Source organism: Artemia franciscana, unplaced genomic scaffold (assembly GCF_032884065.1).
Source record: "Artemia franciscana unplaced genomic scaffold, ASM3288406v1 Scaffold_838, whole genome shotgun sequence".
In the NCBI taxonomy this organism is placed as follows: Eukaryota; Metazoa; Arthropoda; class Branchiopoda; order Anostraca; family Artemiidae; genus Artemia; species Artemia franciscana.
The window spans coordinates 183010-198367 of NW_027068367.1; the positions used below are offsets into that span (position 1 = coordinate 183010).

At 35.8% G+C, this 15358-nt stretch overlaps 1 protein-coding gene across 1 annotated transcript in view; it reads right to left on the reverse strand.

Annotated features, from left to right (window-relative positions):
• Nucleotides 1–13274, reverse strand: part of LOC136043694 (fragile X messenger ribonucleoprotein 1 homolog) — a 30951-nt gene extending 17677 nt beyond the window's left edge. Inside the window, exons 1-2 of the mRNA XM_065728586.1 lie at nucleotides 13165–13274; nucleotides 3677–3729 (exon numbers count right to left, since the gene is read on the reverse strand). Coding sequence (XP_065584658.1) covers nucleotides 3677–3729; nucleotides 13165–13215 — 104 coding nt within the window. The 5' untranslated portion in view covers nucleotides 13216–13274. The remainder of the gene's footprint in view (nucleotides 1–3676; nucleotides 3730–13164) is intronic.
• Between the last annotated feature and the right edge of the window lie 2084 nt (nucleotides 13275–15358).

A 15358-nucleotide genomic window follows, 5' to 3' on the forward strand; every position in this document is an offset into this window, starting at 1 on the left:
AATACCTCATTTTTTCAAATTTTTCCCCTTCCTTTAGCCCCTCAGATGGTCAAATATAGGAAAACGACTATATCAAGTCAATTCGTGCAGCTCCCTGACACGCCTACCAATTTTCATCGTCCTTGTACGTCCAGTAGCACCAAACTCGCCAAATCACTGAACCCCTCCCCCCAACTCCCCCAAAGAGAGCAAATCCAGTACGGTTACGTCAATCACGTAACCGATCAATTGTTCGTAAGATAAAAATACCCCGACTTTCACGTTTTCCAAGAATTCCGGTTTCCCCCTCCAACGCCCCCCAATGTCACCGGATCTGGTCGGAATTTAAAATTAGAGCTTTAAAGAACAATATCCTCCTAAATATCAATTTCACTAAAATCTGGTCAGCCTTTCGTAAGTTGCAAATACCTCATTTTTCCAAATTACCGATTACCAAATTACCGATTTAAAATAAGAGATCTGAGTTACAAGGTCCTTCTAAATATGAAATTTCATGAAGATCCGATCACTCCTTCGTCAGTTAAAAATACGTCATTTTTTCTAATTTTTCAGAATTAACCCTTCCCCCCCCCCAATAGAGCGGATCCGTTCCGATTATGTAAATCATGTGTCTAAGGCTTCTGCTTATTTTTCCCACCAAGTTTCATCCCGATCCCTGCAATCTAAGCGTTTTCTATGATCTTAGCCCCCCCCCCCAATATCACCAGATCCGGTCAGGATTTAAAATAAGAGCTTTGAGACGCGATATCCTTCTAAATATCAAATTTCATTGAGATCCGATCATCCGTTTGTAAGTTAAAAATACTGCATTTTTTTAATTTTTCAGAATTACCCCCCCCCCCCCAACTACCCCAAAGAGAGCGGATCTGTTCCGGTTATGTCAATCATGTATCTAGGACATGTAATTATTTTTCCCACCAAGTTTCATCCTGATCCCTCCACTAAGTGTTTTCCAAGATTTTATGTTTCCCCTTCCCAACCCCCCCCCCCCATGTCACCAAATTTGGTCGGGATTTAAAATAACAGCTCTGAGACACTATACCCTTCCAAATATCAAATTACATTAAGATCTGATCAACCCTTTGTAAGTTAAAAATACTAGATTTTTTCTATTTTTTCCGAAAAAACAGCCCCCCACTCCCCCCAGATGGTCAAATCGGGAAAACGAATATTTCTAATTTAATCTGGTCCGGTCCCTGATAGGCTTACCAAGTTTTATCGTCCTAGCTTACCTGGAAGTGCCCAAAGTAGCAAAACCAGGACCGACAGACCAACAGAATTTGCGATTACTATATGTCATTTTGCATCAACCAAGTCTCGCCAATTTTTATACTACTACTAACAACTCACCACACAACCGAGCCACTTGAGGCCAACACAGCTACGCACACTCCTCCATCCTAATCTATTCAAAAACTCCCTCTATAAACCCTCCCAGAAAGTGCCCATTCCCTTAAATCTTTCTGTATGAACTCCCACCCCAACTGCAGACAACTCGCTTTCTGTTTAGTCTTAGATGATTGGCTGAGAAGGACAATTATAGGCAATCTGTCATCATTCATCTGCAGAATGGGCCCTAGCAATCTCAAATCTCCTCTCATTAGTCCTAGAAAGCAGGATTCAAGCACACTTTTTGAGCACGCTTTGAATTTGTTCTGATATAAATACAAAATCCATAACTACACCCAGGCATGTACACACGATTTTTACATTGGATAGGTCAAAGCTTCAAAAGCTGAAGAAGCCATTTGCCTAAGCATCCACTTCCCCTTTGTATCTCCCTCGTTAACTAATAATAAGCCAAATAGTTGTAAGCCAAATAATAAGCCAATAGACCAAAGATTTTGGATAAACAGATGTTGGTTTTCTGTCATTTATTTGGATTTCTTAATTAAGCTATACGAGTTATGTCAGAACCACCCAATCAATTCTAATCAAGTTTATAATGGACAAGATAGGGTGATTCCCCAAATGCCAAATTACTTTAAGGTAAAAGTAAGCACTATCAAGCAATCATTTACTTATTTTCAACTAACCCATTTCATTTGAAGGCAGTAAATCAAGTAATACTGGATATTTGACTACTCAGCTGTGGAGAGTTCAAGTAATAAATTTATTTGAATGAAAGAGACAACATAATGCTGACATTTTATACAAAATGCTGAATTTCACAGAGATAATGATTCAAGAATCAAACAGTTTGTGGTAATAAACTGTAGTAAGGAGCGACCCAGCTCAATAGTAAAAAAAAAAACTCTAAAAAACGGAATTTCGATACTAAAAGATACATCAAAAGAATCGGATTTGTATGCTAATTTTAAACATATAAGTTTCATCAAATTTAGTCTTACTTATCAAAAGTTAAGAGCCAGAGAAAATTTGCCTTATTTTGGAAATTAGGGGGGAAACCCCTAAGAGTCATAGAATCTTAACAAAAATCACACCATCACATTCAGCGTATCAGACAACCCTCCTGTAAGAGTTTTAAGCTCCTATCTACAAAAATATGGAACTTTGCATTTTTGCCAGAACATTCAGAAATTAAATAAAAACTAGTTTTTTTAACTGAAAGTAAGGAGCGACATTAAAACTTAAAATGAACAGAAATTACTCTGTGTATGAAAGGGGCTGTTCCCTTCTCAACGCCCCGCTCTTTACGCTAAAGTTTTTTAACTGTTTAATAAAGTAGAATTGACAGAGAGTCAAACTTTAGCGTAAAGAGTGGAGCATTGAGAAGAGAATAGCCCCTTTCATACATGGAGTAATTTCTGTTTGTTTTAAGTTTTAATGTCGCTCCTTACTTTCAGTTTTTAAAAAAATAATTTTTTATTTAATCAGAACAAGAGCCAAGAGCTCATATGGCACTTGCGATGAGGTCAAAAGAGCCAAGAGCTTCTTCCCACCAAGTTTCATTATGATCTCTCCATGAGGTCCTTCTAAATATCAAATTTCATTAAGATCTGATAAACCATTTGTAAGTTAAAATTGCCTCATTTTTTCTAATTTTTCTGAATTAACTGTCCCTCCAACTCCCCCAAAAAGAGCGGATCCAGTTTAGATATGTCAATAATGTATCTGGGACATGTGCTTATTCCTCCCACCAAGTTTCATTCCAATGTCTACACTCTAAGCGTGTTCCCAAGATTTGCTTTTTCCCCCTCCACCCCCCCCCACCCCCCCAATGTCACCGGATTTGATCGGGAGCTCCGAAACACTAGCTCCTTCTAAATATCAAATTTCATTAAGATCTGATCACCCGTTTATAAATTTAAATACCTCATGTTTTCTAATTTTTCCAAATTAAGGACTATTTCTAATTTGATCTGGTCTGGTCCCTGATACGCCAGCTAAATTTCATCATCCTAGCTTATCTGGAAGTGCCCAAAACCAGCAAAACCAGGACAGACAGACCAACAAAAATTGTAATTGCTATATGTCACTTGGTAAATACCAAGGGCCATAATATTGATTCAATCTCCAAACAAACCAAATATAATGTGATAACCTAAATATAACATAAATATCTCCTAAAATACTACATGTCTCCTAAGGAGATATACAGTTAAAAATATCTAAACTGAAGTTAGATAAAACTAACTAATGTCCTAGGGAGATATTTGTGAACTAAAAATCCCTAATATAACCTAATAAACTAAATACTGAAAGCAATACTTACATATTTTCAAATGTAACTACAATTTCTGTATCAGTAACATCTGTTAAGATAGCCTAAAAAATAAAGAACAATTGAAAAGCAAAATTTAACACAGGTCAAATAATTTTTTTTCAAAATTACACCCCTCCTACTCAGGATTATTTAGAACAGGATATTTTTGTTTTATCTTGTGTATATGTAAATGACATTCCCTTAACTATCCAAAATAAGATTAACACAAAGCTTTTAAGATTCAATAAAAAACAGCAGTTACTTTGAATGGATGGATTATCATCTATGACTAGAAATTATTAACTTTTGAAACTGCCATTGGACAGAGAAAAAATGGTGAAGTACATTAATGTTTTCTGAAAACCCAATGAGCAAATGGCTAATCAGTGTGTCATTGAACAGATGGAACATGGAAAGAAGTAAAAATTTAAGCTACGTTTAAGCTAGTAAATTAGAAAAAAAGAGACACTTCTTCTTATTCATTTGATACTTGTGATTTATCATTCTGGAAAAAAAAAAAATCAGAAGAGCACTAGACTTGGTTTAAAATAATATATTACATACTACTTGTAACAATATGTAAAATAGACAATGTTGGTTAAAAAATACTGAATTTTAAAAAAATATAAAACTATATGAAATGAACCACTGAGTAGGTTTTTTTTCACCTTTTTAAGGTTGGAATTGTGTTAAAGCTAGAAAAGAGACAGAGAGAATATTTTACTTCGTTTTAGATGGCTTATTCATATGAGAAATTAATGCAAGACTAGGAAAGAGAGTAGAGAAGAGCTAAGAGCTCATATGGCACTTGTGAAGAGGCAAGATGAGCTAAGAGCCAAGAGATCATATGGTATGAGCTCTAACAAAATTCTATGAATCAATAGATTGATTTAAAAGGAAAATAAGAGGCTTAATACCAGACAGGATTTACTAAACCCCTCTCCCCAACTCCCCCAAAGAGAGCAAATCCAGTACGATTCCGTTAATCATGTATCAAAGACATTTGCTTATTCTATCCACCAAGCTTCATCCCAATTCCTCCCCTCCAAGTGTTTTCCAAGATTTCCCCCTCCAACTCTCCCCGATTTCAAAAGATTTGATTGGGATTTGAACTAAGAGCTCTGAGACATGGATTCCTTTTAAATATCAAGTTTCCATAAGATCTGCCCCCCCCCCCAATTACGCTGAATCCGGTTGAGATTTAAAATAAGAGATCTGAGTCACAAGGTCCTTCTAAATATGAAGTTTCTTGAAGATCTTATCAATCCTTGGTAAGTTGAAAATACATCATTTTTTCTAGTTTTTCATTATTAACTCCCCCCCCCCCCAATAGAGCGGATCCATTCAAATTACGTAAATCACGTACCTAAACCTTCTGCTTATTTTTCCAACCAAGTTTCATCCCAATCCCTCCAATTTAATTGTTTTCCATGATTTTAGGTTTCCCCCACCCCAAACTCCCCCCAATGTCACAAGATCCGGTTGGGACTTAAAATAAGCTTTGAGACACGATATCCTTCTATATATCAGATTTCATTGAGATCCAATCACCCATTCCTAATTTAAAAATACCTCATTTTTTCTAATTTTTCAGAATTACCCCCCCCCCCCCCGCAACTACCCGAAAGAGAGCAGATCTGTTCCGATTATGTCAATCATGTATCTATCACTTGTGCTTATTTTTCCCACCAAGTTTCATCCTGATCCCTCAACACTAAGTGTTTTCCAAGTTTTAGGTTTCCCCCTCCCAACTCCCCTCATTTTACCAGATCCGACTGGGATTCAAAATAAGAGCTCTGAGACACAGTATCCTTCTAAATATCAAATTTCATTGAGATCCAATAACCTGTTTGTAAGTTAACAATACCTTTTTTTCTAATTTTTCGGAATTAACCCCCCCCCCCCATAACCCCAAAGAGAGCAGATCCGTTCCGGTTATGCCTATCATGTATCAAGGATTTGTGCTTATTTTTCCCACCTAGTTTCATCCTGATCCCTCCACTCTAAGTGTTTTCTAAGTTCTAGGTTTCCCCCTCCCAACTCTCCCCCCAATGTCACCAGATCTGTTCAGGATTTAAAATAAGAGCCTTTAGACACGATATCCTTCTAAATATCAAATTTGAGATCTGATCAACCGTTTGTAAGTTAAAAATACTTCAATTTTTCTATTTTTTCCGAATTAATGCCCCCCCCCCTCCCCCCAAATGATCAAATCAGGAAAAAGACTATTTCTAATTTAACCTGGTCCGGTACCTGATACGCCTGCCAAATTTCATTGTCCTAGCTTACCTGGAAGTGCCTAAAGTAGCAAAAGCAGGACTGACAGACCAACAGAATTTGCGATTGCTATATGTCACTTGGTTAATACTAAGTGCCATAAAAATATACGAATTGATACAGCTGAAGCTACCAACTATATTATTGAAATTCCAGATGAGATATTGTCCCACTCATCTTGTAATAATGGTGAAAGCATTGAATATCCAGTTTTCAGCTTTGGAGGAACTTCTTGACAACCATGGAGCTGAATTTCACATATACTAAACAACAATCCCTTTTATTTACCAAAAAAAGAAATGGAAGTGGAAAAGAATGCAACTGGACAAAGATTGAGAGGGAAGATATCACTTGGAAAGGAGTTTATTGCCCAGTTTCATAATCTTAGAAGCTCCACTGTGGCACATGTCAAAAGTTTTTTGACAATGAGCTTTTTGCACTCAATGTTGAACAAAGTAATATTTTGTATATGAAACTGAAGGATTCAACCTTCCTCTTGCATGAATTGCAAGCATTGTTTTGCTTTTAGGTGTGGCAAATTCTATACTATCAGAGCACTGGGAAGCAGTATTAAGATATACTTAAATTACTGATAAGATGGGCAGACAGAAGTTTGACAGAATTAAATGGTTCCTTCCTTTTTGTGACAATAATAAAGCTAAGAAACCCAAGGAGCAAGAAAATAAAATCAAGCCACTTCTAGGTTACCTTCACTTAAAGATTCTTGAGGTTAGTCCCTAATAACACCATTTGATAGATGATCAAATGATTCATTCTAAGGGGAGGAGTACCTTGCAGCAGTATCTGCCAAAGAAACCAACTAAATAGGAAATACAGATGTTTATAAAAGAAGGTGTCTCAGGTCTCATACATGATTTTGAAGTTTATCAAGGAAATTGAACTCTTTCAGACAACAACAAATAGCCAGACCTTAGAATAGCATGAAACAGAGTTCTACAGCTTCTTCTTTTATGGGCAATTTAATTATACAAGATCTGTAGGAGATCACTATTTCCAAAGTCTGGTGCTGATGAGTTTGCTGAAACTGAAAGATTTTTTGTTTGTTGGACCATTGATCAAAGTCCAATTAAAGTATTCCCCTGTCCTCTTAGATGGTGGATTGAAAAAGTAGGAAAGAGGGTCAACCAATAAAAATGTCAGGATTAAGTTTCACAGCCAAAAATTATTAATGAAAAACAACCATAGTATGAGAACAGTTGACTAAGCAGTCATGCTGGCAGAGATGTGTCAAACACAACTTTGGATACAGAAATGGCACATGAATTTTTTTTGTTTGCTCATTGATACAGCCATCTGTAACAGCTGGGTACTTTTCAATTCAGATATCAGAGTATTTACTTAAAGAACAAATGAATCAATAGTACTGCAAGCATTTTGGTCCAAAGTTGCAGCAAGACTTTATACATCTGCTTGTGCAATGTCTCAGCATAAAAGTAGGAGACCTTCAGAAGATGTAGAAGAGATTCTGGAGTTCAATGCTTAGCAATAAAAGAATCCAATTACATATTTCCAGGGTTGTCACTAGTCTAAACGTTGGGGGGGGGGGAAGCAAGGGATTTTACTGACTGGCTGGTCATTTTTACCAACAACTAGCATAATGTCCATTTCAGATACAATATGTAAAATCACTCCACAAGTCAGCAAAACTGCTACATTTACCACCTGAGATTTAGATTTCAGTACATATCATGCCACTATTCTAATGCTCTTTATTTAACCCCAAATGGAAAATTATGGCACCATCTGTAAACCTATGGCAGGAGTCAGTAAAACTGCTGTGTTTACAGACCAAGTTCAAACTTTTGTAGAAGACATGTCAGTATTTTCATGGTCTTCATTTAACTGAAAAATCTTCATTTAATGTTGGAAAAATTACAGTGCTATACTTAACTATTTTACTGACTTATTTTTTATCATGTATCTAAAACATTGCCCCCCGCCATACATAGCAACCCTTACCATGTCTACTAAGTCAGATTGAATTGATCACTGGCCAAGGAAAACCAAACAAATCATTGGGTTTTTTTGGCAATGTTTCTAATAAACCATTTTTTCAATGATAGAACTAATGGATCACTTGGATAAAATTCAAAATTTTCCCAAAGTCTAATAACAGTCCATATGGGGTTAAAGACCTTATTAAATCAATCAAGGTAAATGTCTAGGGTTAAATAATGTTTATGCAATGGTTCTCTAGCCAAGTACTATACAAAGCGTAATGAGATAAGCTCAAATACATATATTACAGATCAGAGAGTTTACATTAAGTAGTCTTCAAATTTCATAACCTTTCATTTGATCAAGATCAAAAATGGTGCCCTCTGAGTTATCAAAACTCTTAGCTGCTTTCATCTTGCCTCTTTTTCACTGCTTATAAATTTTTGGTGCAGCCACTAGGCCTATTAGAATAGAGTACTTTACTTCAGTTTGATGCTCCTTAGACAAATATGTGTAAAACAGTAAATCATGGCATCAACCTAATACAAAAAAGGTCTGCATTGCATATACTTCTGCCACATCTATGCTATTACCTTATATTACCTTACCTTAAATCACAGCTTGGAGTAATATAAGGATTTTCCATACTTGTGATGCTCCAGTGATAACAAAAATGTGTTTGGTGTAGACTGTGGCTGTTGATCTAGACTCTGCAGCTTCCTAACTGTAAAGGAACTCCTGGCAGAGCCATTCCTTATCAAGGTGGGACTTGAAAGTGTCAGTTGAAGTTGCAGAAACTGTTTCCTCAGACAATTGATTCCACAGATTGATGACTCTTTGGCTGAAGAAATGACTTCTATGTCTACTCATGGAATGCTGCACAGGGACCTTCATTGAATGTTCTCTTGTACCAGAATGCAAGGACTGTGCAAAGAGACTGGAAGGGTGTTTTTAGAAAGGATTATTTTGGTAAAAATATTATCACTGCTTTTCCTTTGGTATGTCAGTGTTGTTAGCTTTGGATGATGTAGTCTTTCTATGTATGGAAATTTATTCAGGCTGCTAACCATCTTAGTGGCATGATCCTGGACATCCTCAGGCAACTTCTTATCTTTTTTTAATCTTGTGATGGTATCAATCTTCTTTGTTATTAAATAAAAAAGATAAATTTTTTTCTACTGAAAGTAAGAAGCACCATTAAAATGAACTGAAAGTGTCCCCTTTTTCAATACTTTAAAGAGAATATTTTTAGTACTTTCAAAAAAGGTTCTGATACTAATTAAATGACCCTTATGTTTCAGGAATGTTTGATTGTTTATTTTCTCATCATTTTTCAAATAATCCCAGGAAATCCATTCTCCTTCTTTTTAAAATTTCCCTCATCCCATGAACTTACCCTTAACAATTCTATCCTTGCTGTAAATTCCCCCAGAAAATGTCTTACCAACAATTCTACTGGAAAAACACACCTAAACATACATTCACTTGAAGAAACAATTGTTTTTTAATTTAACTTATAATTGTTTTTCATGTCATGCCAGAATCTTACCTATGTATAAATTTTCCCTGGAAACCACCCTTACCTCACCCCCCCTCAATGGAAAGCTGCTACTGCTGAGTTTCCCCCCTGAAAAATCCCCCCAGCATAAAAATACCCAAGAAAATTCCAACTCTATTGAATATTTCCATGGAAAATTTATCCCCAGCCCTAGAAACAATAAATGCTTAGTTTCATCACAAGCTATCTAAACTGGAAACTATACTGCAAAGTAATGCAAAAATATGAACAGTAAAATATTTACCTAACCTAGGCCTACTAATTTTATTTGTTGGCCTGTTCCTTTCTGAACAATAGCCATTAGATATGTTGACTACCTTAATGAGGTACAAAAACTGTGTTTCAAACCTCATAACCTGGTTTAATCCTGACTGAAATGCTTAGAAGAGATTAGAATACCTAGCAAATAGGCCTACAGAAAAATAACAGAGACATATAACTTCAAATCCTACTCAAATTAGTGGATCTGTATTTCTAAATTGGATGTACACCATTTGACTAATGGAAAAAAATAGCATGTAAGCCTATATAAAAAAGTACTATCCAATCTCCCTATAAATACAAATATTTTTGCCATCTAGTTGGATAATTTGGCAATCTCTATAGCAATACTCAAATTTGTCAGCTAGTTCACAAGAAAATTTGCCCCAGAAAACTATTCCTTTTCTAACTAGTTGACAAGTAATTTTTCCCCAGAAACACTGTCTTTCCAACTAGCTAGAGCCAAACATTGCCACAGAAACACTTTTATTAACCATCTAGTTGGCAAGTAACTCTTCCCCAGAAATGTTTTTATTAACCACCTAGCTGATGAAAAACTTTGACCCAAAAAAATATTTCCTTTTCCAACTAGCTGGAAAAAGTTGTTGCCCCAGAAACAATTCTGTTAACTATCTAGTTTGCAAACAACAATGCCACAGAAACTCTTTTGTTAACCATCTAGTGAACTTTTCTGTTTTGCATTTTATTAGCATAAATGCTATATGTTGCTTTATTCATCTGTCTGTTTCTTTTCTGTATGTAAGAATGTTTTTATCTCAGTTTTGATACTCTTTTTTTTACAAACTACCTACACTAGAAGCTCATTTTCAAGATTTTGACCTGCTTCAGGATCTTTGAGTCTGAAGGTATGGTTAAATTTCTAGAAGCTATGAGGCTTACTCCTTTTAAAAGTTGTAATTGAAGCTTTTTCATTACTATCTAACCTTTAGTGTGTCTAAAGGATGGGTCTTTTTTGGTGAATTCAATGTTAAATGTCTGGATCACATTTTTTTTTACAAATTAATAATGGTAAAATATGTAAGATTGTCAAAGTTTTTAGTGACCACAATATATTTTACCCATTACTAAGTGCAGTTCTAAAATCTAGGGGGTTGTTTTTGTTTCTTTGATGGATGTCCCAAAATAGATAAATTCTAATTAAAAAAAAAACCTAAAGTATTTTTCAAATTCTGGGGGAATTCCCACTCAATTGATGCCATTGTTGAACCCTAGATCCATCCCTAAGAAAATAATTTAGCAAGCTCAACTACTTTTCAAGATAGAGAAAAGACCATCATTTAAAATTTTTACAAGCCTAGTTTAATGTTACAGCCTTAATAATCAGCTTTGCTATAGGCCTATAATCCCAACAATAATCAAATTTGTCAACTAGTTGAAAAAAAAAATTTGCCCCTGAAAAATATTCACTTTCCAACTAGTTGGCAAGTAATTTCTCCCAGGCCAGACTTACTTTCCAACTAGTTGGCAAATAATTTCTCCCAGACAACATTTTCTTTCCAACTAGCTAGAAACAAACATTGCCCCAGAAACACTTCCATTAACCATCCAGTTGGCAAGTAACTTTTCCCCAGAAAAATTTTATTAACCAACTAGTTGATGAAAAACTTTGCCCTACTGTGAAACCTACTTGGATACAAACTTTTCTTCAGAAAAACTTCTTCTTCTTGATTGGCTATCTGGAGACGCAAGTGCATAATCTCAATGCAATTTCTTTATTTATTCCACTTAAATCCTAACTATATCCATGCAAGGTTTGAAGCTGAAACTACATTTCCTATTCTATTAATAAGAGAGGCATAGTGGCTTGTACTTTGTGGGGGAAATAGTATAGGCACTTCACCTTCTAGCATAGGTCATTTGTAAAACAAAGAGGTCATTTGTAAAACAAAGAGTATCAAAACTGAGACAAAAACATCCTTACATAAAGAAAAGAAACATGACAGATGAATAAAGGAACAAATAGCATTTAGGCCTTTGCTAATGAAATGCAAGATAGAAAAGATGAAAATATCAATTATGCACCTGTTTTCTTTAAATACATGGGAGGATCAAACCTCCAAGCTTTGAAAAATTCAATCTCACTTTGAGACTGGGTAAGTAACTTGCTAACTAGATGGTTAACAGAAGAGTTTCTGGGGTGACAGCTTTTTCCAGCTAGTTGAAAAAGAAAATTTTTTCTGGAGAAAAGTTACTTGCCAACTGGATGGTTAATGGAAGTGTTTCTGGGGCAATGTTTGTTTCTAGCTAGTTGGAAAGAAAGTGTTGCTGGGGAGGAATTAGTGGTCAACTAGTTGGAAAAGGAATAGTTTTCTGGGGAAAAGTTTTTCATCAACTAGTTGGTTAATAAAATTTTTTCTGGGGAAAAGTTACTTGCCAACTAGATGGTTAATGGAAGTGTTTCTGGGGCAATGTTTGTTTCTAGCTAGTTGGAAAGAAAGTATTGCTGGGGAGGAATTAGTGGTCAACTAGTTGGAAAAGGAATAGTTTTCTGGGGAAAAGTTTTTCATCAACTAGTTGGTTAATAAAATTTTTTCTGGGGAAAAGTTACTTGCCAACTATATGGTTAATAGAAGTGTTTCTGGGGCAATGTTTGTTTCTAGCTAGTTGGAAAGAAAGTATTGCTGGGGAGGAATTAGTGGTCAACTAGTTGGAAAAGGAATAGTTTTCTGGGGAAAAGTTTTTCATCAACTAGTTGGTTAATAAAATTTTTTCTGGGGAAAAGTTACTTGCCAACTAGATGGTTAATGGAGGTGTTTCTGGGGCAATGTTTGTTTCTAGCAAGTTGGAAAGAAAGTGTTGCTGGGGAGGAATTAATGGTCAACTAGTTAGAAAAGGAATAGTTTTCTGGGGCAAATTTTCTTGTGAACTAGTTGACAAATTTAAAGATTGCTATAGAGATTGCCAAATTATCCAACTAGATGGCAAAAATATTTGTATTTATAGAAGATTGGATAGTGCCTTTTTATATAGGCTTACATGCTGTGTTTTTCCATTTGTCAAAGGGTGGTGTCCCTTCTAAATCCTACAGCCAATGAAAGGCAGCTGAGGGTAAAAACAAAGCAAATTGGGGAAAAAGCATAGTTTTTTCTATAAAACATAAAAGCAGTCTTCTATGCATATGCAATCCTCTGAGCCTCAGAAAGAGAGAAGAGATAGCCTAGAGACAAAATGTTGAAAACACCTCAGCAAAATTTTGGTTCTGTATTTACTCCTGATAGGTTATTCATTCTCATAACTTTTTTTGGCTCCAAGGTAGCAAAAGACCTTCCATGTAGAATTTTGCCAGCAGCTTAGCCATATTTTATATGAGCTTAAAAACTCGGCAAATTACAACATGTTATCTTTAGCCTTGCTTATACATGGGTTGAGAAATATACTGCAAGGACCTTATTTTCACAAACCACTAAACATTTCAAAGTACCTCATAATAGTGTCCGTCGTCTAATAAAACTTCTACAAGTAGATCTTCCATCAAGAAACGACCAATACGATTATGAAATTTTCCTTGCCGCTTTTTAGTTCTTTCTTCCTTTTTCGAAGACTAGCGAATAGAAACTTGAAATCCCTAAAATGTCTAATATCTATGCAGTAAATCCTAGCATTTGTCGGGAAAGTAAGACTGGTCAGAGTTACAAATTCTACACAGCACAATCCAATTTTTTTTAAAAGGAGTCTAGGTAATTATTTGATATAGCCCCTGCTTATTTTTCTTCGATATGTTTCTCTGACGCTGAATCCTCATGAAATATACCTAAGTATGATAAAAATAAAATACTTTAGGAATGAATTTGGGCTATATATTTGCACATTTGGGGGGAGGGGGTAGGTATAGCGAGTATGCATACCCAATGTGTTAGGTACAATTATTTTCCATATTATGAAGTAAGAATTTGTTTTCTAACATCACACTGTCAAAATATTCCCCCCCCCGCTTATTTGCTAATATGTAGCCCAAACTATGTATTTTCCATACATTTAGTCACTTCTTTTTGTCTTGTCTCACGCTAAGCTGAAAGGGTAAAATTGTTGCAAACAGTAAAAGTGAATTTACCTCTCGATGCCTTTTTTAATGCTGTTTACAAATATATTAATCGCTTTTACTACAAATTCAGATCTAAGCACGTTATGACCTCTAATAGCACTTTTTGACCTCTTAAAAATCACCTGTATGTGGGGTCATTACAGATCTGTAATAGTTTAGAAACAAATTTGGGCTTAATATTTCCACATCAGGGGGGTGGGAGTAAAGTAGAGCATATATTAAATACGTAAACCATTGCTATATTTTTTTTGTGTGTGTCTTTTTGCACATCGAATTCTGATGAAGGGAACCTCAAAGAAAAATTACAGACTGGGACATCCGGACACAAATCACGACCGGGAATATAAATGACGATCGGGACACAGAAACACAACTACAACGGGGACACCGGGGGCACAGGCGGGATATATAATTGACGACTGAGACACAGGGATTGTTTGAATAGAAATTACAGACCGGGACACCGGGACACAAATGACGACCGGGAAACTGGGACGCAGGGAATATAAATGATGACCGGGACACTCAAAGAGAAATTACAAACTGGGACACCAGTACACAAATGACGACCGGGACACAGGGAATATAAATGCTATTTATATGCACAGACAATGGGACAGCGATGAATGTTGTATATTCGCATGTTTTACGTAGTTAAAAATATATATTTATATCTATCTCTATTCACAGGTGCGACACAGGGACACAGCTACAATGGCGCGTAACTAATATGGCGCGTAACGACTTACGCGCGCGGGGGGGCTTGGGGGGTGCGAAGCGCCCCACCAACTAGGTGTTGGGGTGGCGCGAAGCGCCACCCCAACAGCTAGTATATATATATATGTTTTTAACTACGTAAAACTTGCGAATATATAACATTCTTCGATGTCCTATTGTCTGTGCATATAAATAGATTGTCAGGTTTACCGACTCTTGAACATGCAACATCAAATTGTCCATGGAAATACAATCTGCATTCAGATCTATACCTCATTATTCTAATGATTGCCCTTGAGCTTTTTTTATGGTGATTGCTAATCGAACATTCCCTGTGTCCCGGTCGTCATTTATATTCCCAGTATCCCGGTCGTCATTTGTGTCCCAGTGTCCCAGTCTGTAATTTCTCTTTGAGCGTCCCGTTCGTCATTTATATTCCCTGTCTCCCGGTCGTTATTTGTGTCCCGGTGTCCCGGTCTGTAATTTATCTTTGAGTGTCCCGGTCGTCATTTATATCTCCCGGTCGTTATTTGTGTCCCAGTCCTTAATTCCTCTTTGAGTGTCCCGGTCGTCATTTATATTCCCTGTGTCCCGGCTTTTAGTTTTCTTTTTCTCATTTATTTTTCAGTTTTTTTCCTTTTTTTAGTTTTTTTTTCACTTCAGTTTTTAGTTTTTTTTTAGTTTTTTATTAGTTTTTAGTTTCTTTTTTCTTTTTAGTTTTTTGGTAGTTTTTACCTTTTTTTTGGTTTTTTTATTTATTTTTTAGTTTTTAGTTTTTAGTTTTTTACCCTTTTTTGTTTTTTTTTAGTTTTTTAGCTTTTTTGGGTTTTTTAGTATTTTATTTTTATTTTTTTGT